General features: G+C 36.2%; 1 protein-coding gene across 1 annotated transcript; it reads right to left on the bottom strand.

The window, feature by feature from the left end:
* Positions 1–5,407: 5,407 nt before the first annotated feature.
* Positions 5,408–19,121, bottom strand: LOC103405334 (isoamylase 3, chloroplastic-like). Its single transcript, XM_008344300.4, has 24 exons — positions 18,688–19,121; positions 18,273–18,327; positions 18,111–18,179; positions 17,731–17,888; positions 16,711–16,804; positions 16,265–16,501; positions 15,839–15,943; positions 14,882–14,986; positions 14,309–14,443; positions 14,157–14,243; positions 13,614–13,671; positions 13,148–13,211; positions 12,295–12,394; positions 11,952–12,052; positions 9,907–9,958; positions 9,292–9,354; positions 8,449–8,538; positions 8,279–8,351; positions 7,568–7,647; positions 7,101–7,205; positions 6,884–6,982; positions 6,719–6,780; positions 6,117–6,225; positions 5,408–5,911 (listed from the first exon to the last, which is right to left on the bottom strand). The coding sequence occupies exons 1-24, from the start codon at positions 18,804–18,806 to the stop codon at positions 5,801–5,803; spliced, it is 2,331 nt and encodes a 776-aa protein (XP_008342522.1). The 5' UTR covers positions 18,807–19,121; the 3' UTR covers positions 5,408–5,800.
* Between the last annotated feature and the right edge of the window lie 229 nt (positions 19,122–19,350).

The raw sequence follows: 19,350 nt of genomic DNA, 5'->3' as shown, positions 1-19,350 counted from the left end.
GCCTTATCGTTGGCGAAGGCGGAGGTGGCAAGGAGAGCCACTGTCACCATCAACAACCCGAATGAAGAGCTTGCCATTGTGAGTTCTGTATGGGAGAGAGAAAACACAGGCAGGTGGAGAGAGAGTGGGAGAGAGAGGGAGCAGGAGGGTTTGTGATTTGGACAAGGACAGGGTTGAGAGGGAAAGACAGGAGGGAGGAGTATATATAGTGGGGTTTGCGTTAAAGTTGGTTGACGGTGAATGCGCCACCGTAAACGTGTATGGAAAGACCAGACTTTTGCAAAAATTATGGGTCAGGTGAAATCCCAGCCGTCCATATTGGTAGTCCTACAAGCGCGTTTGTTTTTTTTCTGGTAAAATTCTTATTTCGAATTTCTTTTATTAGCCGAAAATTTATGTACAATAATGATCGACGTGTTCTTATATTTTGCTTCGATTTTCTAGTTTTTTGTTTTATCAAAAATAGAATTTCATTTTTTTAACCTCTGAATTAATTTGGTAATTGTGTAGCATTATCCGTGCTATTTATGGTATATATTTCCCACTTTCAAGAGGGTATATGAAAAACACAAATGTCGTTCTATATTTAGGATACTGTTATTCACATATTTATTTTTGCTTCTTACACATTTTTGTTAATTTTTTTTCTCATTTATCTTCTTTAATTCACTCGATCTGACGATCGAAAACTAAGACCGACATGTGAGAAGTAAAAATTAATATTTGAATAGTACTACCCTATATTTATACCGTATAGTATTTTTTCATTGTAAACAAAAGGAAAATAAAGATTTTAAAATGTGAATAAATTAGGGTTAATCACTCAATCCACGGTGGATAGAATTTGCTCTGTAGGTCTAAGTTTAGGCCCAACCTCTTCATACAATCAATTACTTTACCTAATAACAAATTCGTGCTAAATTGGCGTATGAAATTAAATGTTAGAACCTCGAATTTAAGGTCAAAATTAGAGGTCGGGGCCCAAGGTCTAAGTCCGACATCTAGGGTTAAGGTCAGATTACTTGGCAAACTTACGATATGTTGAAAAACTTAATCATCATATGACTCTTAGGGGGCGTTTGTTGCGCCGGACTATCTCGGACTAGACTAGCTTCAAGGACTAAGTTGGACTGGCTTAGACTAGACTAAGCTGGACTAACTTAGTGAAGCGTTTGGTGCAGTGTTGGACTAAGAAGCTAGATAATAACAAATTCTAATATTATATTATTTAATATATAAATTATTAATATTTTATTATGATCTAGGTGACCGGAGATGACGAAGAGTCTATCGGGAGTGGTTGTTGAGCATGACGAGGACGAGAGAGGATAGTCTTAGCTAGTCCCATGATTATTGGGGGGTCTCGCTAAGACCTCTTAGTGAAGGGTTTTGTCCATGCTAGTCTCATTAATGTTAGTCCCAGCATTGAACAAACACAGTATTGGACTAACAGCTAGTCCAGTCCAGTCCAATCCCACTTAATGAGGGCAAACAAACGCCCCCTTAAAGAATCAATTGGATTGCAATCATTAACCCTACCTTATTCGCATTTTAAAATCTTTTTTTTCCTTTAATAACATACTACCCTCATTGGCATTGCAAAATTGTCTTTGGTTGATCTTACTCCATTTTTATCCAATACAACAATGAGTTAGTCATAATAATTAGGTTATAAACCTCAAGTTATGCGATTCAAACTTAAGATTTTTCACTTATAAGTATAGATATGTTATTAGACTGTAATATGCTAGTGACAGTCGATATCATTTTAGATTCTTCATGACAAAGAATACGAGAGAATGAAAAATCATTATGCACGACACATGGCTAATATAAAAATCACTAAGGCCAACTGAACGATAATTAAGATACTTACATCTAGCATCTTGTATCAAATAATTGTATTCTTTAGCTCTACTTTCTTACTTATCGATCCCTCAACCAGTGGTGAAGTCAAAGATTGTCGGCGGAGCGGGGGGGGGGGATTTAAAAGAGTGCGAGGTTACAAAAAATAGAGACAACTAAATTCTTTTTAGATGGTAGACAATATTAATGTCATTCATAATTTATCAATACAAACAAGCTACAATTGTTGCCTCAATGCTTCATGTCATGAAAATGTCGCATAACAAACTCATTATCAATAAAAGTAAATACATCTCTCTCAAATTAAACAACCAACAATCAATAATCATATATATTAAACAAAAATTCAGCTAGCTAATCAAACAACAATTCAACTAATCAATAATCAATCCAATTTTTTAGATTGTCAATTAGGGATTTAAATTTGAAATATTAGAGTTTTACCTCAAAAATTACGGTGGCCAGATGTGAGCCTGGTGGCTGATGACTAGTGGTTGGGGCAAAGGTGGGTTGCAACGAAGTGTGCTGGTAGACTGGCAATGGATGTGGTTTGTGGACCTAGTTGGCTGCTGTTTCCAAGTTTCAAATGGCTACTTGCTTTTGTCTGAGTACCAATTTTCTATTCGTGTGGTTGTGTAATGCCACCATCATCATGTTTTGGAGCAGTGGGCGAAGTTCGAGCGACTTTGATGAGATTGACCATACTTGTTCCGCAAGACACAAGAACCTGATAAAACATGGAATCAACCAAGTTTCCTATATTCTTGGAGTTCCTTCGATTTAGGAATTGGTGTGCACCACAAGTAATCACACTCCTAAGAGGATGCAATAAATACCCCTAGATATCATGTGGGATTCTCCCGACTTAGTACATGATTCTATCCTAAAAAGGTCTATCTCCTAACTGGTATAAATACACCATTCTAGGGCTCGTCTATGGTAACGCAATCATCACATTCTAATTTTCTTGCCCACTGCTTGAATCTTATACTTGCTTACTAACTTGACTATCGGAAAGCCTTTGGTTGGCACACCCTTAGTCTTAGGCTTGCTCATAGTTGTTTGCTCTTTTATAGGTTATTCAAATTTATGCATCTCCACCACCTTATCGGTGCACGAATTTAGTTCCAATAGTAACATTTCAGGATTCTTGCACACATGATATGATGGCCCATCATGATTACTGTCTTAATGGTATGACCTACAAGATTGCACACTTGAATCCAAACATCTCCACTACTTCACATCGGTAACATAATTGGATTGACGCTTGTATAAGAATTCTGAACAGTAAGATATTCTGATCTACTTCGAAAGTCATGGTCCTTGGGTAACTATCCATCCTCAAGCAGAATGCCTTTTCAAAAGCATAGTTAGTGGCATTGGTGGACCTTGAACTTTACTATGCTAAGTAAGGTAGATTGGAATACTAGTACCTTAGAAGTCCAATCATGGATGCAATGACTCCAATTGGATTAAGCTGCTTAAAGACCAACAGTGGCACCACACCCTATTGACTCTGGAATGGTTGGCGAGACCCGTAGATTTGTAGCAAGCAGTGTTTTGAAAAACTCGCCTCAGGGTGTGCCTAGGCGGCTGGGTTTTAGCCTCTGTTTTGTGGGGGTGGGTGTAGGGCAGCGTTGAGGTGCGCCTAGGGCGTTTTTTCCCTCCAAAATCCATGTTTGTTTCTAAAATGCAAGAGACTATCTCCAAATCTGACGTGATAAAGTCTAACTCTAACTCTTTTCTATTTTTTTTTAAATTGTTGCCCATTCAGATTCCGCCACCTAGCATTTTTGATTTGCCAAGTTTTATTTCTCGTCCAATGCCCTATAACTACTCCACTCAGCCTTTATTTTCCTTTAACTTCCCTATAATAATTGCTCCGCTATTTCCTTTTTAATCCCTTATAATTGCTCCACTCAGTCTTTATTTCATTTTAAATTCCCCTGTAATTGTGACATTCATCTTTTATTTTCCTTGAAATTCTCTATAATTGTGGTCACTCACCCTTATTTCTCTTGAAGTTCTCTATCATTGCTTACAATAAAATAAATAATACATAACATTTTAAGACATTTTGACATAGTTTCTAAGTACAATTAGACTTAGTAATAAAGAAGATGATATAATCTTTGATTTAGTTATAATTATATCTGTTTACAAAGAATTATATACATATATATATATATATATATATATATATATATATATATATATATATAAATTTTAGATACCATGAGGCGAGGTGGGGCTATCCATGGGATGCCTCGCCTACGCCTTCGCCTTTTAATACATTGGTAGCAAGACACGGAAACCTAATTCGTTCGGGGATTAGATTGGTTTCCTATATTCTTGGAGATTCCTACAATTTAGGGATTAATGTGCGCCGCAAAATCACATTCTTAAAAGGAAGTAAGATCTTATGCTAGATATCCTATAGGATTCTCTTGGTTGAATGCGGATTTTATATCCTAAAAGCACTCTCTCCCAACTAGTATAAATACCCAACTTAGGACTCGTCAATAATATTTTCATCGCATACTTTGCTCTCTAGCCACTATTTGAGTTTGAATATTTTATATTAACTTGGCCATAGGAGACCCTGTGGTCGGTACGACACTGGTACCTTAGGTTAACTACAATCGTTTGTTCTTGTCTGTAGGTGGGCATTCACGGACAATTCCTTCATTCACGATGGTACATAGATTTGATTCCAATAGTACTTCAGAAGGAGTCATTTTTCCTTACAAACAAATCACAGTCTGACATGTACATAAAATAAAAACTTTAATTAGTTACTATATATGTTATTCAGTCATAAATTCACGGTTAGAGAGGAACGACTCCATCTAGATGTAGATTGCAAACATTAAGGATTTGGGTAGAACGTGCTGACCGCCACTACAGCATCCCAAACCGTTAAAAAGTCCAACATAACTTTGTATTAGCGAATGATTCAAAAAGCCACTATGACGATAAGTCTGTTCCATAAAAGTTTGTCTCGCAAACAGTTGGTAATGCCGAACACACACGGTTGGAAATTCGTTGGTCGCTTGTATAATTGCAAAAGTGGATGTAGACTGCAGAGAGTTGGAAATTCCCAAAACATGTCCACTTTTATATCTCATAAATGTTTATACCAACAATCTCTTCACTGTTCTTGATGAAGATGGATTGTCTAAATGTCCGCTACTTACCATGCATTTATTCCAATCATGTGGCAAGACACATGCAGCATGTTCACGAAATGCGTACGGTGACTGTTACGTCTACATTTACCATTTCAACTTCACCAAAGAACATGTCAATAGTGTAAAGTTATGCTTGCATATCTCCTCAAGAGACTATCTTTGTTGAGCTGCCGCGTCAGATGTCTTCCGACGAGAACGGAAACCCAGATTCCATGGGACAGCTTGTGTACAAAGCAGCTTGATTTTCTCCTTTTTCCTCAGTCATTGTCGTTCATAAGATGAAATAACAGTAGTAATAGAACCTGAATTGTATCATTGGATGACCGTACAACTTAACAAAAAGGTCGAACAATAAATCGATCTTTCAATTCAAATACTTTGATAACATACACGAATTCAATACGAAAAGTTTTGGATATCGATTAAGTTACAAGTGTTTCATTTCTCCATATGTAAGTTCACTATAAACCTCGTTTATTTCTAGTAATTACATGCCCTCATAGCTCCCAGCAAATACATGGTTGAGGCTGGTTGTACCACTTATTGGTGATCTGAACTACTCTGTACTGACTTTATTGGCCCCCGTCATATGAACATGCATCTCTAGGGCTCAAGGACTTTAAATATGAAAATAGAAAATATTGTTCTAAATCGCAAGAACCCGAATGCTTCACCCAGCTTCCAGATAATCCAGCTTATTTGGAAAACTCACCCGCAGGCAGCTTCTGATGTTATCTCTATCACTTTGCTTGAAGAAGAACTGAGGAGAAGGGGGCCATGTTATAAGTGCCTTCAATGCCCGGGACGCCATCAGGCACAATGTCATTGGGAGACTCCAGATTCGTGTCAACCTGCAATCCACAGGACTTCTATTCAGTTGAGTTTAGAAATGGATGATAATGGTACATGAGGGATGATAATCAAAAGCAAAAACTAATTGAAGTGGCAATCTATGACTAAGATTATCTAAGGTCTATATATAGTAAAAATGCAGGGTTTTTTTATGAACACCGTCTAGAAAACAAAGGATTATGCAGAAGTGGGAATAAAACCAACCACACGAAACCATCTCCTCTTTACTGGTGGTGCCGGTATTGGAACTGTAATAAAACAGTCATGAGCATTGAATGCCAAATAGATGTCGCCTTCACTACTCTCATGAAACCTGCAAAACAAAAGTTTCAGTATATATGTTTCTGATGCATTTAACAGTCTTGAACTTTGACCTTGAAGGTTAAAGTTTCTATAAAGAGAAATAAAAATTGAATAAGAAAAAACAGAAAACGGAAAATGCTATACATCAAGCCATAGAAACAAGTCGAAGATCGTGCTGTTAGCAGAGAGGAAAAAATAAGGGAAAATCAGATGCTTTTCTAGGTGGTAAGTATCTAACTTAACAGCACATGCTCAAAAGTACAAAACCGCATTAAGGACCAACAGCCATCAAACGTAAGGACACCTTGAAGCAAGACACGATCACTTAAGAAAATTACTCATCCACTTTGTTTTCTAACTCAATAAGCAAGATCGTGATTCCAAGGCCAAATCGCACAATGAAAATACCATGCCACTCCCCTCATGAAATATCTTGAAAGAAAAATCAAACTTACGGTACCATCTATCTGTACTTTACAAAGAAGATAGGCATAAGTCCTTACGTAAATGCAAGGAATTTGCTCTCATAGTTGTCCCAGTTGTCTTCATGCCATGTCACATCATGCTACACAAATAATTGTTCAATGAGTCTTCCAAGGAAGTAATCTTTTAAGTTAAAATTAAAGCATGAATGCATAAGAAATAAAACAAAAAGAAAAGGAGAGTACCTTCTCAAGAAAAGCTTCACGACCAAATACACGATGTGCTCGTCTAAACTTTATTGCCTCCTTGAAAAACCTGAAGTGATTGTTGTTCCGTGCCTCCAACTGCCATGCCAAAAAGATTATTTCATGCCAGTCATAGATTAAAGTTGAACAAAAGCCAAACAAAACAATTTACTAGTTTCCAAAAAAAAAAAAAAAAAAACAAAACAAAACAATTTACCTGTCCCCACTGGAAATGGTTAAGAGCAGTATCATGTCCATAACTGTTGTTATTTCCATGTCGAGTATGCCCATATTCATCCCCCATCAGCATCATTGGGGTTCCCTGGTCAAGTGCATTCAGAAGCTTACATCAGCACTAAATGCGCTCAAGTGACAATATTGCAAATTAAGTATTTTAAAGATATAAATGCTGCTAGACCCGAAAACGAATTGTCTAGCAAGAGTACATGATCATACCAGAGGTTTAAGTCTATTTACTGCCAATCAACAGGCAGAAAAAAGGCCCCAGGTAGGACCCCGTTACAAGGGGCATAATAATTTTCAAAGCTTCCAGATTCGGAAAATATAAAGTTAAATCTGAATTTTGAGACCATGTATCTGAACTTAACAAGTCTAAAATAGTTCAAATGGACAAAATAGTGCGTGCATAAATGACACGTGAAGTTAGATTTTGAATAAACTTACCTGGGATATCATTAATGCCAAATGAAAATTTTTCATTTGGCGGGAGCGTATAGCTTTAATAGTAGAATCATCAGTTTCTCCTGTCCAATAAATGGAAAAATTGAAATTTCAACACATGCAAGAAACACAAACAAAGGTATACACAAACTAAAGCCGCAAGGACAAATTATAATATAATTTTTCAATTAAGCAGTACCCATTTATACACGACAATTGTAATTACAATTAAATATAATTTGTCATCTACACTAACTTCCTAAATGCCATGGTAGTTTAAGTTTTCGTCATTGTAATTACAATGATAGTACTAGAGGACTGCCATGTCCCATTTGCACGAGTAAGTTCATCTCCTCTTACAGAATATATGTGCAATACTCGAAATTGCACCTACACCATACTTATTTACTTTGTGGTTTTACATAACATGGAAATGGAAAGTTCACTAAACACCAAATCGAATGCCTTGATAGACCAAAGACAAAAGAGATAGGACATGAACTTTTATTTTTCAGCTGTAGTATTGGTACTAATAACCACCCCCTCCCAGGCCTTCCCAATACACTGACTAATACAATGCTAGCTTGAAATTGAAAATGATGGATCCATTTTGATACCCTGTGGCCTTGACTACAAATGTTCTGTCCTGCCAATACACTAAAGCTGGAATAATAACAAAATATATCAAGGAGAAAGCACCGAAGTTAGCCCTACCTTCATGACCACAATTCCAGCTCAAATTATCATTACTTCCATCATTTCCTCCTTCTCCATTAGCCTCGTTGTGCTACAAAATCAACAATGAAGGGACATAGTGGATGATGTAGCCTTAAATGAACCAAAAACACAAAAAAAACAAAATGATGTATTAACTGTTGAAGTACCTTGAAATTGTATGAAACAAGATCATATAGAGTGAACCCATCATGCGCAATAATAAAATTAACACTGTGATAGGGTTTGCGCTTATTCACCTGTGGAATAAGTGAAAATAGTGAGAAAATGTAACGAGACCTTGCATTAAATCCAAACAAATTCACAGATTTTGAACAAGAGCGAGTAAAATAATACAAATCCAGATTAAGATGTTGCTAAGTTGACCATACAACAACAACAACAACAACAACAACAAACCCTTATCCTAAAACAAAAGAAATAATAATTGTAGTTTAAGGTTGTGAAATCAGATACTCTACATCTTTCTATTATTCCAGATGATAGAATAAAACCATAAACTTAAAAAAGAGTTTTGGGGTATTGTAGAAACGAGAAAGGAAAAAAAACACATTCAATCATTTTAAGCATGAGCATGAGGGTACTTTGGTTGCATCACAATAAAAAGTTTCAGTAAGGAGGGTGATGAGACCAGATGCAATCAAGATAGTTTGTGGAGAAAAAGATCATTTTCAGAACAGAAAGATGTGTGGCTGCCTCAATATGAAATATAAGGCATTCCATTCTTTTGATTGTAATGGGGTATCACCAGAGACGATAAATCTTGGGGGATAAGTTTTTGATCCCAATAATGAACCCATCTCCATGTTCAATTTCATTGAATTTTAAGCTGGGGGCAAATCATCCCAGTTGAAATTCAAAACACAGAATAGAAAGCTTAACAAGTTTGCATGGCAAACATCAAGAATACCGAATTGATGGTTACAAAGAAAAGGAAATGATAGTAAACGGCAAACAGTAGTTAATGCAATAGTATTGATGAAAATACTTACTTTGTAAAGGTCAGCAGACCCAGAAACACGAGTTGCAAAACTTCCCTTCATACCAGAGTCGCCCTGTATAAAGGAAATTCAATGAAAAAAAATCTAAAAATATAAATAAATAGGTACATGTTTTGCGTATGTGTGTGTGGTTCTATGTAATTTACAATCCAAATGTTTCTTTAGCTTCCCTAAACACCACAATAAAATACAAGAAAGTGGTGCTAAGATGCTACAAATAATAACAACGATAAAAAGTTAAAATCATGCCAAGAAAAAGAGGGAGAGAAACATAAATGCAACGCTAAAGAAAAGGGATCATGGAAGTCAAAAGAAATAATGACTAACAGCATTGTATACTAAAAATTTATTCCATTGCATCAGTTTATGGAAAAGCTTCAGAAAGCATCCACCAATATAAATAGATGAACCCGTTCAATCTTATGCAAACCATTCCTTATCAAATTCAGCCTCTTTTGGATTCAATTGAGAGGAAATCCCTTTGATTTATAATCCATACACATACTTCAGTATTTGCTCTTATATCAGTTCTTGTACTTTGCACTAAAGTTAACAACGCGGATAAGCTATAGACCATCTAAGGCAAGTGTTGTTTCATGGGAATACCTTTATAAATCTCCTTAGATCATCACGATATTTCCCATTCCATTCAGCCCACCTGCATTAAAGGGATCTCATAAGTAACAGAGGAGAGCCATCCAAACTTTCGCAGGCATAGAAAGATCTTTACAAACAAATTGGTGCATAACTAAAGTTGATAATATCAGGTGCCTTATACTACTAGATACTTCATGGAACAGGCTTGCCATTTACCAGGATTTATAACATTGATGATGGGAAAAAAGAAGCTATAACTTCTTCAAAGGAAAAGGTATAAGGCCGAGTGCGCTTCAAAAGGGCAAAGGTAACATCAGAATCTCACAAATTAACATACTTTGTGACTCTCATTGATAAAGCTATAATTTTCAATCATCTATTTTTAGTATATCCCCGCAAAGAAACTTTGTCTGCAAAGCACTGATATTGGTTCATAGGTCCGGAATGTTAAAATTAATCTCTTGTATTGATTATGTTATTGTAACTAGGAATAGGATAAATGAGAGCTCCAACAAATTAATCCCTTCATAATGAGATGTATCGGATGGTTGCAAAGTCCTTCGTCCTAGACTCCTAGTGGATGCTTGCTTTAGCTACGAAAAAGTGTGTGTAACGTGTATTGGTGGAAAAGTGTTAAAGAAAACATCAAACACCAAAAGGGAGTGCAACGAAAATGTAACCAAGTTGGGACTTACTCTAATGAGAGCATAACCTCTGAAAAACTGTGAGGGCCAAAAGAGAAAAAGAGTGCCCACCATGTGAAAGAAACAAATTAGGACTTCCCAAGAAGAAGCCAACCTCTGAGTTCTTATATTGTGAGGGAGAGAACAATACGTCTCTACCAATATTGAAATATAACAACAACAACAAAGCCTTTTCCCACTAAGTGGGGAAAACAGCGACCCTTGCTCATTTATCACTGTGCTCGGGCCACACAACGCGCCACTTACTGGTGACGCCCTAGCTTTAGCTCGATTTCGTTTTGGATTCATTTTCATAAGGATTCGACGTAACTTAGGAGTGCCGGTTGTCTACTACCTGACGCCCTCCCCCTCCTCCTTTATCCGGGCTTGGGACCGGCAATGTAAGATAAAACCCTTAATCTTGTGCACTGGGTACGACCTTTTTTTTTTTTCCTTGTCAAAGTTCCAACTAGAAACCCACATTTAAAATCATCTGTTTGCTTTTCATTGTTTCTTTCTTGTGGCTGCAATACCACACTTGTTAATAATAATCTAAAATGCATACAGCCGATCCCTGACATACTCACGGATATGATAATGTTCGACATCTCTTGGATACAGTACATAGTAGATACAACTTGGCTAACAAAGAACAACGCCTTGAAAGTCCAAGATTAAACCTTTTGATGCAAGTCTATGTACAAGGGCTTGTTTATCCAGAGAGGAAACTTTGTGATAGTCTAGGAGTTGGTCGATTAAAGAAACAAATAAGCAAGTTAAACAACCAATCTGGTAGTAATCGTATCCAGTTTTTCTAAAAGTCTTAAGCTCTTTGATGTCTGTTACTAAAAGTACAGGTTTCAGACACGTACTCCTCTGCAAGCATTACAATGAATCTGTAATTTCCTATCAACCAGCCAGTAGAACCACATGTTTAATTGATGCATCAGTAATTGGTTATTTCCTAAACTTCAATTCAAAATTATCATGTTTTTAAGTTTAACTTTTACGCATATTTCTGATATTTCCACCAACATCAATATTTGCATCCTTAACCAAACAATAGAAACACCCCATGCACAACTCGTAACAATACAGACCAAGAAGTGGTCCTTAAATACAATGTGAAGCACGACAAGGAAAAAAAACATAATCCAGAAGCAAAAGACTCAGCTATTGATGGAGACAATGAATTGTTACATTTTCCTGGCAAGTCAGCTTTATTCACAAAGAAACAGAAATAAAATTAGAGGGTGTAACATAGTCTCCTCTTTTTTCTTTGAGAATAAAGTACTTTTATTTGTAGATATCTCAGGTTAACAGTGTCTCCAACATAACTATGATGAGGTGTACATTTGTAACATGAATTACCTGTCCCAATTTGGAAATCTTCCAACAAGATAAAGGCCTCCACAATCCCAAGGTTCGGAAATGATTTTACATCTTGATAGGATAGCATCTTTTGCAATAGCCTGGTCCAACAAACAAGGCTAAGTCAATCCTCACACAACTAAGTTTCTAGAACTCCACTCAATAACTAGAAGGCAAATCTACATAGAAAAGCACATATAATTATGCCCATAGCAATGGCCACAAACTTGTAACTATAAAAGTAACAACACATATTTTTAGGAATTCATAATAACAAAGATATTGATTTAAAACTAGATATATGAAGAGAACTTCCATATGGGTGTATTTGCAGATAACTTACCCTAATAACTGGTGGTGCATCAAGAGGAGTTCCATCTGTTCCCCGACAAAGAACACTGGCAAGGTCAAATCTAAACCCATCTACATGATATTCAACAACCCTGAAAATTTTTAAAAACGATAAAGTATGAAGCTTGATATGAACTACCTATTCAGTATATAAATCAATGAATAAAGACCATTTATGAGACAATGGATATTATATTAGTCAATTATGTAGACAATTTTAAACTCTTATATTGGAAATTCTAAGTTAGGGCTGCATGCTCTAATACTAACATGACACCAGAACAGGCAATTTTTATTGTCCGGCCCAATATGGTCACACATGCTCAACATCACCCAATTTTTTACATCTACTTGTTTGGTTGAGTCTAGCCACACGGACCGGGGCTTAATGAGAATATAAAATCCCAAATCGGGAATTCTAAGTCTTGCACCACAATATACAAACTCTTGGGCTTATTGCCAATTGGTTTTGGATTGGCTGACTTAAGTTCAACAATATTAAATTAAATTATGGGTCGGTCATTTTCGGCTAAATATTAATTCTTTGCCTGAATCATGGGAGAAGGTATAATTCCATGAAAGTACTAAGGAAAAAGAAGGTATTAGGGAGTAGGAAGGGGCTAAAGCCATAGACTTTTATGTCATATATGACATTTGGATAAGTTTATAAGTGTTACATGATAAAAGACATCACAAATACAATTAGGACATTTTTAACCAGATGAATAGAAATGACAACAGATTGAAGGTGGCTACACAATAGGTTAAAAAACATATACGTTGCAATCCTTTGTTCTTAAAAAACAAAAGAAGATAAATTAGTACTCTATGAATTGTGACCTTACCAATGTCTTAAGCTGTCAAGAATGAGCTCCATGACAACAGGATGGTTACAGTTTAATGTGTTCCCTGAAAACCAACAGAAAACAAAATCTTAGAACCTCACATGTTAACAATAATAGTTTTAACCTTTATTCAAGCACAAAGTCAAATCCTGTTTTGCATCCAAAATCCAGCAGTACAGTCCATAAATTTCGTCACTTTCAAAGTTTGCTTCGGTTTAGTGAAATACATATACTTGCCCTTCGTTGACATAACCATCCCATATGTATATAATGTATCACATCCATAGTATAAAACATTCCATACACCTTAACTTGATAAAAAGGCACCGTCAGAATATCCATCAATTGCAGATGAGACAGATAATTAATAAAAGAGAGTAGAAAGTTCATTTAATATATATCTCTATAGCAGCAGCAAGAGACAATTTACAGGTAAGAAGACAGTTAGAAAAGACATTTGAATTACCGCAGCCAGAGTAGTTCAGTAATTGGCCATTGTTGTTCATGTCCAGCATGTAGTAAACCTGTAGGCGTAGGACGCATCATTTATAAAGAATATCTGATATAATGAATACAATAACTTATTTTAAAATAGATGTCCAGTATTTTAAAGTTGTACATCCTGCCACAGCCAGAAATTTATTCGACAAGGGAACCATGTAGGTAAACTCCGAATTAGAAAATGTAGGTACACTCCAAAATTCAGAACCCTAAACAGTTGTAGCCTATCCTTATTAGCAAAATTCTAGCTTAGATTAGATGCACGATATTTATAAAGACTAAAAAGAATCAGTTCGCTCTTATATAGTTGACTAAATTCCAGTCTTTTAGACCTAGGAGGTGCAAGGAAATTTTTTCTCTATTTGATGGCAGTAAAATATAGTTTATCTCAGCCATAATTCCAACCGTTTGGGGATTAAAATTTAAAACATATGGTTTGGGGATTAAAACATATGGTCAGTTCATGAAATAATGTAACTTAAATAGTGTAACAGAAGTGTGACATCACCTTATTATCTATGCCACGAAATGAAGTTGTATAGGGGTTTGCATCGTCAGCTTCATTAGTATGATTGTAGACAACATCCAAAATGACCTGTCCAAAAGGATAAAGTTTCACTACTGCAATAACAGGAAAATTGCAGAAAAGACATAATTTACCTCTATCCCAGCACCATGCAAGGCTTTAACCATTTGTTTAAATTCCTGAGAAGCTTTAACGGGTCCTCCACCAGCACTTGCATAGCGGCTCATAGGAGCAAAGAAATTTATTGTCGAGTAGCCCCAGGTATTTATCTTCAAAGCAAAAGAAGCCATATACACACATTGGTAAACAAATTAGATCGCTTGCCAGGCTGACGGTTAATGCTTACAGGCTTTAAAATTCAGAAAAAGAAAAATACACAACAATTATTCAATGTTCAATTTATTGGAGTTCCTTACGTACAAACAACAACCAAACCTTATCCCACTAAGTGGGGTCGGCTGATTGGAGTTCATCATGTAAATCACAAAAAATAATCAAAATATCATCTTGTTGAAACATCTTGGATATCAAGTTTTAATTTCAGAACCACCCAGGGTATCCTACTTATCAGTCACTAGCATCTCTTCGTGACAGTGATAACATCCAGATTTTCATCTCCGACTATGAAGAGAAGTTAAAAGGAAAGCTACAGCAATGTATATATTATAAACTTCAGTAAACAAATGAAGAGAAGTTGATTTAAATACCATGTGATCTCTAGGATTTGGTCGCCTCTGAAACTCAAACTCATCAAATTCGAAGACAGGCAGCAATTCCACTGCATTGATACCAAGCTCTCGAAGGTGTGGAATCTAAAGATAAAATGGAGAGGAAATATCAGAGAAGTTCATCAACAGTTGAAATTGAAATATGAACCATCCATAGCATCTTCCTGAAAACAATTAAAGAGCGATCATTCTACTTAATGAATGATAAAAGGATAAGTCTAAGCACGTAAGGCAGTATATGTTGTCATTATTCATGATCTGTCTTTAACTTGCCACGCTTTATTGCATGTAAGAAAGCACTAGATGTATTCACATTGCAAATCAATTCTTTAAGCAAATTAGAACTAAGGGCCCCTTAGACAATTTCTTCTGAGGGCATAAAGGTTCACTAGTCTTGTCTCCTGGAAATCGTGCCCAGCAAGAACAACTTGGCAAAAAATTTAACTTTTATTAGACATACTTATGGTCAATTGGGCATCACTTCAAACAAATATAGAGCTCAAACAAAAAATCAAAGTTATTTTATTAAAAGTGAGGCAGCAGATAAAAACCTGAGATACTGTCTTTTCAAAAGAAAACAGGTCGTACCCAGTGCACAAGGCTCCCGCTTTAGGCAGGGTCTGGGAGAGGTGAATGTCGGCTAGCCTTACCCCCATTTATGGAAAAAAAAGATTTAAGATATCATTATACATGTCTCCATAGGTATCTCCTTACCATAACTTAGTTATAGTTTTCTGGTCAACGTTATCTATGGAAGCATGGCTTGGAATAAAAGGAAATAATCGAAATTTCAAAAAACAAAGCAAAATGTCATTGAATCAAGGTAAGGAAGGATACAGGGTGCATTCAGATAATTGATTCGGATATTGTACTTTGTATAAAGAGATGCTATTATATGGATAGATTGTCATTCGTCATGTTATAATCAATTAATACCTTCTCGATCATACCAAGGTAGCTACCACGAATATCTGGATCCAAACCACTGGATTCATCAGCTGTATATGCACGAACATTCATTTCATATATAACAAGATCCTTCTGAAAAAACGGCAGAATACATACAGGTTAAGATGTGATGCAATGTATTGAAGTCTACATTTAACTCAGAAACAAGATGGAGCATAAAATGATTAGTTGCGTAAAAAAAGAAAATAATTCAAAATTTGAAAATTAAATCATATCAACTATGAGCATATAAATAATACAGATATTAATAAAAATGTATTCAGTTATGATTTGCTCATAAACCATAAGTTGTGATGTTGAGGGGAGAAAGAGAGAGGAACTATCAAACTTGCATCTGATTGAACAAATCTATCAAGACAACAATTTATCATGTTCTCTGCATAACTTATTTACCTCAGGTATATTTGGGAGCTTGTAGTTTTCTCCCCAGTCAAAAGGCAAGCTATCAAAATCATAAGTTCCAAGAAATTTAGATAACTTTTTCGTGGTGTCTCCAAACATCCGACGGCCTTCAACTAGCTTTGCATAAGGATCTACAAGCACAATGCTGCTATCAAATCGATGTCCCTGATGCCAACCTTGTGGCCCATCCATACGATAACCATAAAGAACATTGCTCCGGGGCAAATCCTGGGAAGAAATGATTTCATTATCATGAGTCATAGTTCATGAAGACTACGCGAAGAGATATATTCTCATAGGAGAGAGACAGAGACAGAGACAGAGACAGAGACAAAGAAAGAGAGTAGTGTGTGTTCAAGCATAGAACTAATGCCATCATTAAATCAAGGACAGCTCAAAGACAGGTGGTGCTTTGAGTAACCTATATCAAAAATTACCTTGATGCATATGTGCCAAATGTCACCAGTCTTGTTAACATTAGGATCCAAAGGCAGCTCCATCATTCCACCATCCAGCCCTCCAAGCCTTTCCCTGACAAAAATTATATTTATCAAAAGTTGGTCTACAGAAGATGTCCATCTAGTAACAGCAATTAATAAATTGAATTTTAAACCAACAGGCATAAATCAATGAAACTTTTTAGAAAGACAGACATTTTTATAGGAAACATAACTTTTACTAAAAGAGAAAGAATAAATATCTCCAAAAAGGCTGCAGACGACTTCTATGATCCATCTACATCAACACTACAGTCTGTCCTTAAAAAAGAAATTAACTTCCATTCAGATCAAAGTCCCTCTAATCAAAGTTACATTCAGAAGATGTTAAAAATCTACTTTTTTCAGTTTCCTACACGCAAAAAAATGATCTAATCAGTTTCAAACAAAGGGAAACTTCCACCACCTTATCAAATAGCCTATCATTTCTTTCCAACAAAACTTCCACATTGCTGCTGAGCCCGAACAGCACAAAACAATAATTACCCTTGTGCTAGCCCCAACACTCAAGTACACTTCCACCCAAGAATGAAAATATCTAGACCAAACCCCGACCACTTCAAAATTATGCATAAACCTAAACCAAAATCGCATGGTGAATGGAGTCAATGGACAATGGGAAAAGGAATGATGAATGCTCTCTGCCGCTCTTTTATGCAAAACACACAATGTGGATATACACAAAGGCCCCAGTCCAGACCACAAGTTTCAGCAACTGAGAGAGAGAGAAGAATGAACCAAACATATGTATTCTCAAAGGAAACTAAAGAAACCTGTCTCTACAACCAGAGAGAACAACCCCCAGATTGATTTCCAAACTTACATTTTTAGATTGTCAATCTGTAACATAACAGGCCTGGTATATGGCAAGATTTTTACCCATAAATACAGATGTTCATATATACGTGAGTGTACACAATTGGATATTAGGCAATGAACAAAATGAAAATACGATGTTACCTCTCTGGAAGTGATAAGCAAAGTGTGACAGCAGTTGCATGCTGTGAAAAGATAGCAAAATTTATCCCATTGTCAACTTCTGATACACCCAGCGGAAAAGCTTGACCTGGGAAAGTTTTCCATGATGAGCTGGATTCTGACAGTTGGGGGGCTTCTTCCTATAACCACAAACAGTGAACACATGAAAATGTGGAATATTCCCATTCCGGCATTGGTAAGAAGTCGATTAGGGAAAAAAATCATCAATCAGTATATGGCTCTCAAGCATATAGATGAATCGCCACTGTTTTAGTATTGTATTTATGAATATTAAATAATTTGGAAGTATCAGCCAACAGATATAGAAAGCAAAATACATGATCCTACATGAAAAGAAATACCTCAAGCACACGTTCTTGAGCACGCTGACCGTAAGCATTAGCTGTGCTATGCTTTGCACCATCCCGGGTCTAACCTATGCCACAAGTCCATCCATATAATTACCAACAATGCAAAACCAAAACAAATACAAAGGCTGATGCATTATGGAAAGATAAACATGCCTTTCTGACAATTCCTTGCTGATTGCTACCCGATGCTTGTTTATTCCACTTCAATCTAATAAACCGTCAATGCCGAAATCAACAATAACTCGATTTCATCACAAATCAAAATAGTACCATAACATGAAACTAGTCATTCCAACAAAGAAGACAGCACTGTTCACCACGTATCATCCTAATAAAATGCTGGAAGATGCACTGCTACAAATGCATTTTTGGCACAATTTTGTATGATACTCTTTAAACTTGAAAGTTGAAAAGTATTCATTTTTATGAACTTAAAACATAACCCACCCAAGTTTAATCACTAAAATGGACCCAAGTGCGCAAAAAGTGAAAATTCAAACCAAAATACCGAAAATTCAATCTGTCATATAAAAAAAATAAAGAAAACAGAGAAATACAAAAGAATTACCCCATTTCAAGAACAGGAGAAGCTAGTGTGCAAGAAGCGACAGGGTGAGATGAATGGGGAGATGCAACGAGAGGGAACTTGGCGACATTTGAATCGTACAAATGTGGGGTTCGAAGCATCCTTGATCTTTTCGTTGGATTGCAAAGTGTACGATAAAAGTTCTGAGAGAGTATATTGAGAGCCAAAAGGGGATCGAATTTTCCGAGAAAGATGATGAATCTGAGAAAGCTAGGACCAAAAGGAGGGCACAATTTTAGTGACGTTTCGATTGAGCCAGCTGAAGCTACATCACGTGGAAGGGAAGTCGGAAAGTGGAAGAAGAGTGAGAGTGAAGAGAGAGAGGTTGTGAGAAAGAGAGGGAGAGCGGCATGGAAGCGGGATGCACTTTCATGTCCGCCACGTGAACGGATACGAGAGAGTTGGGTCAAGTTTGATGTTACAGACGACACGTGTTCGATAACAGTTCTTTTAACATGATTTTTATTTCTTTTGATTTTTGGACTTATTTGTGATGATTTCATTTTTATTGGAGACTTATTTGTGATACCACAAGTTTGGTGATAGTTTTTGGTTTTTTTTTTTTAATACATTTTCAATCAGTATTCTAAACTATATTAATAAAATTATTTTTATCAACTAAAAGAGTGTAAAAAGACAATTTTA

The sequence above is a fragment of the Malus domestica genome, chromosome 15 (assembly GCF_042453785.1).
Source record: "Malus domestica chromosome 15, GDT2T_hap1".
NCBI classification, from domain to species: Eukaryota; Viridiplantae; Streptophyta; class Magnoliopsida; order Rosales; family Rosaceae; genus Malus; species Malus domestica.
This window is presented reverse-complemented; position numbering and strand designations above follow the sequence as displayed.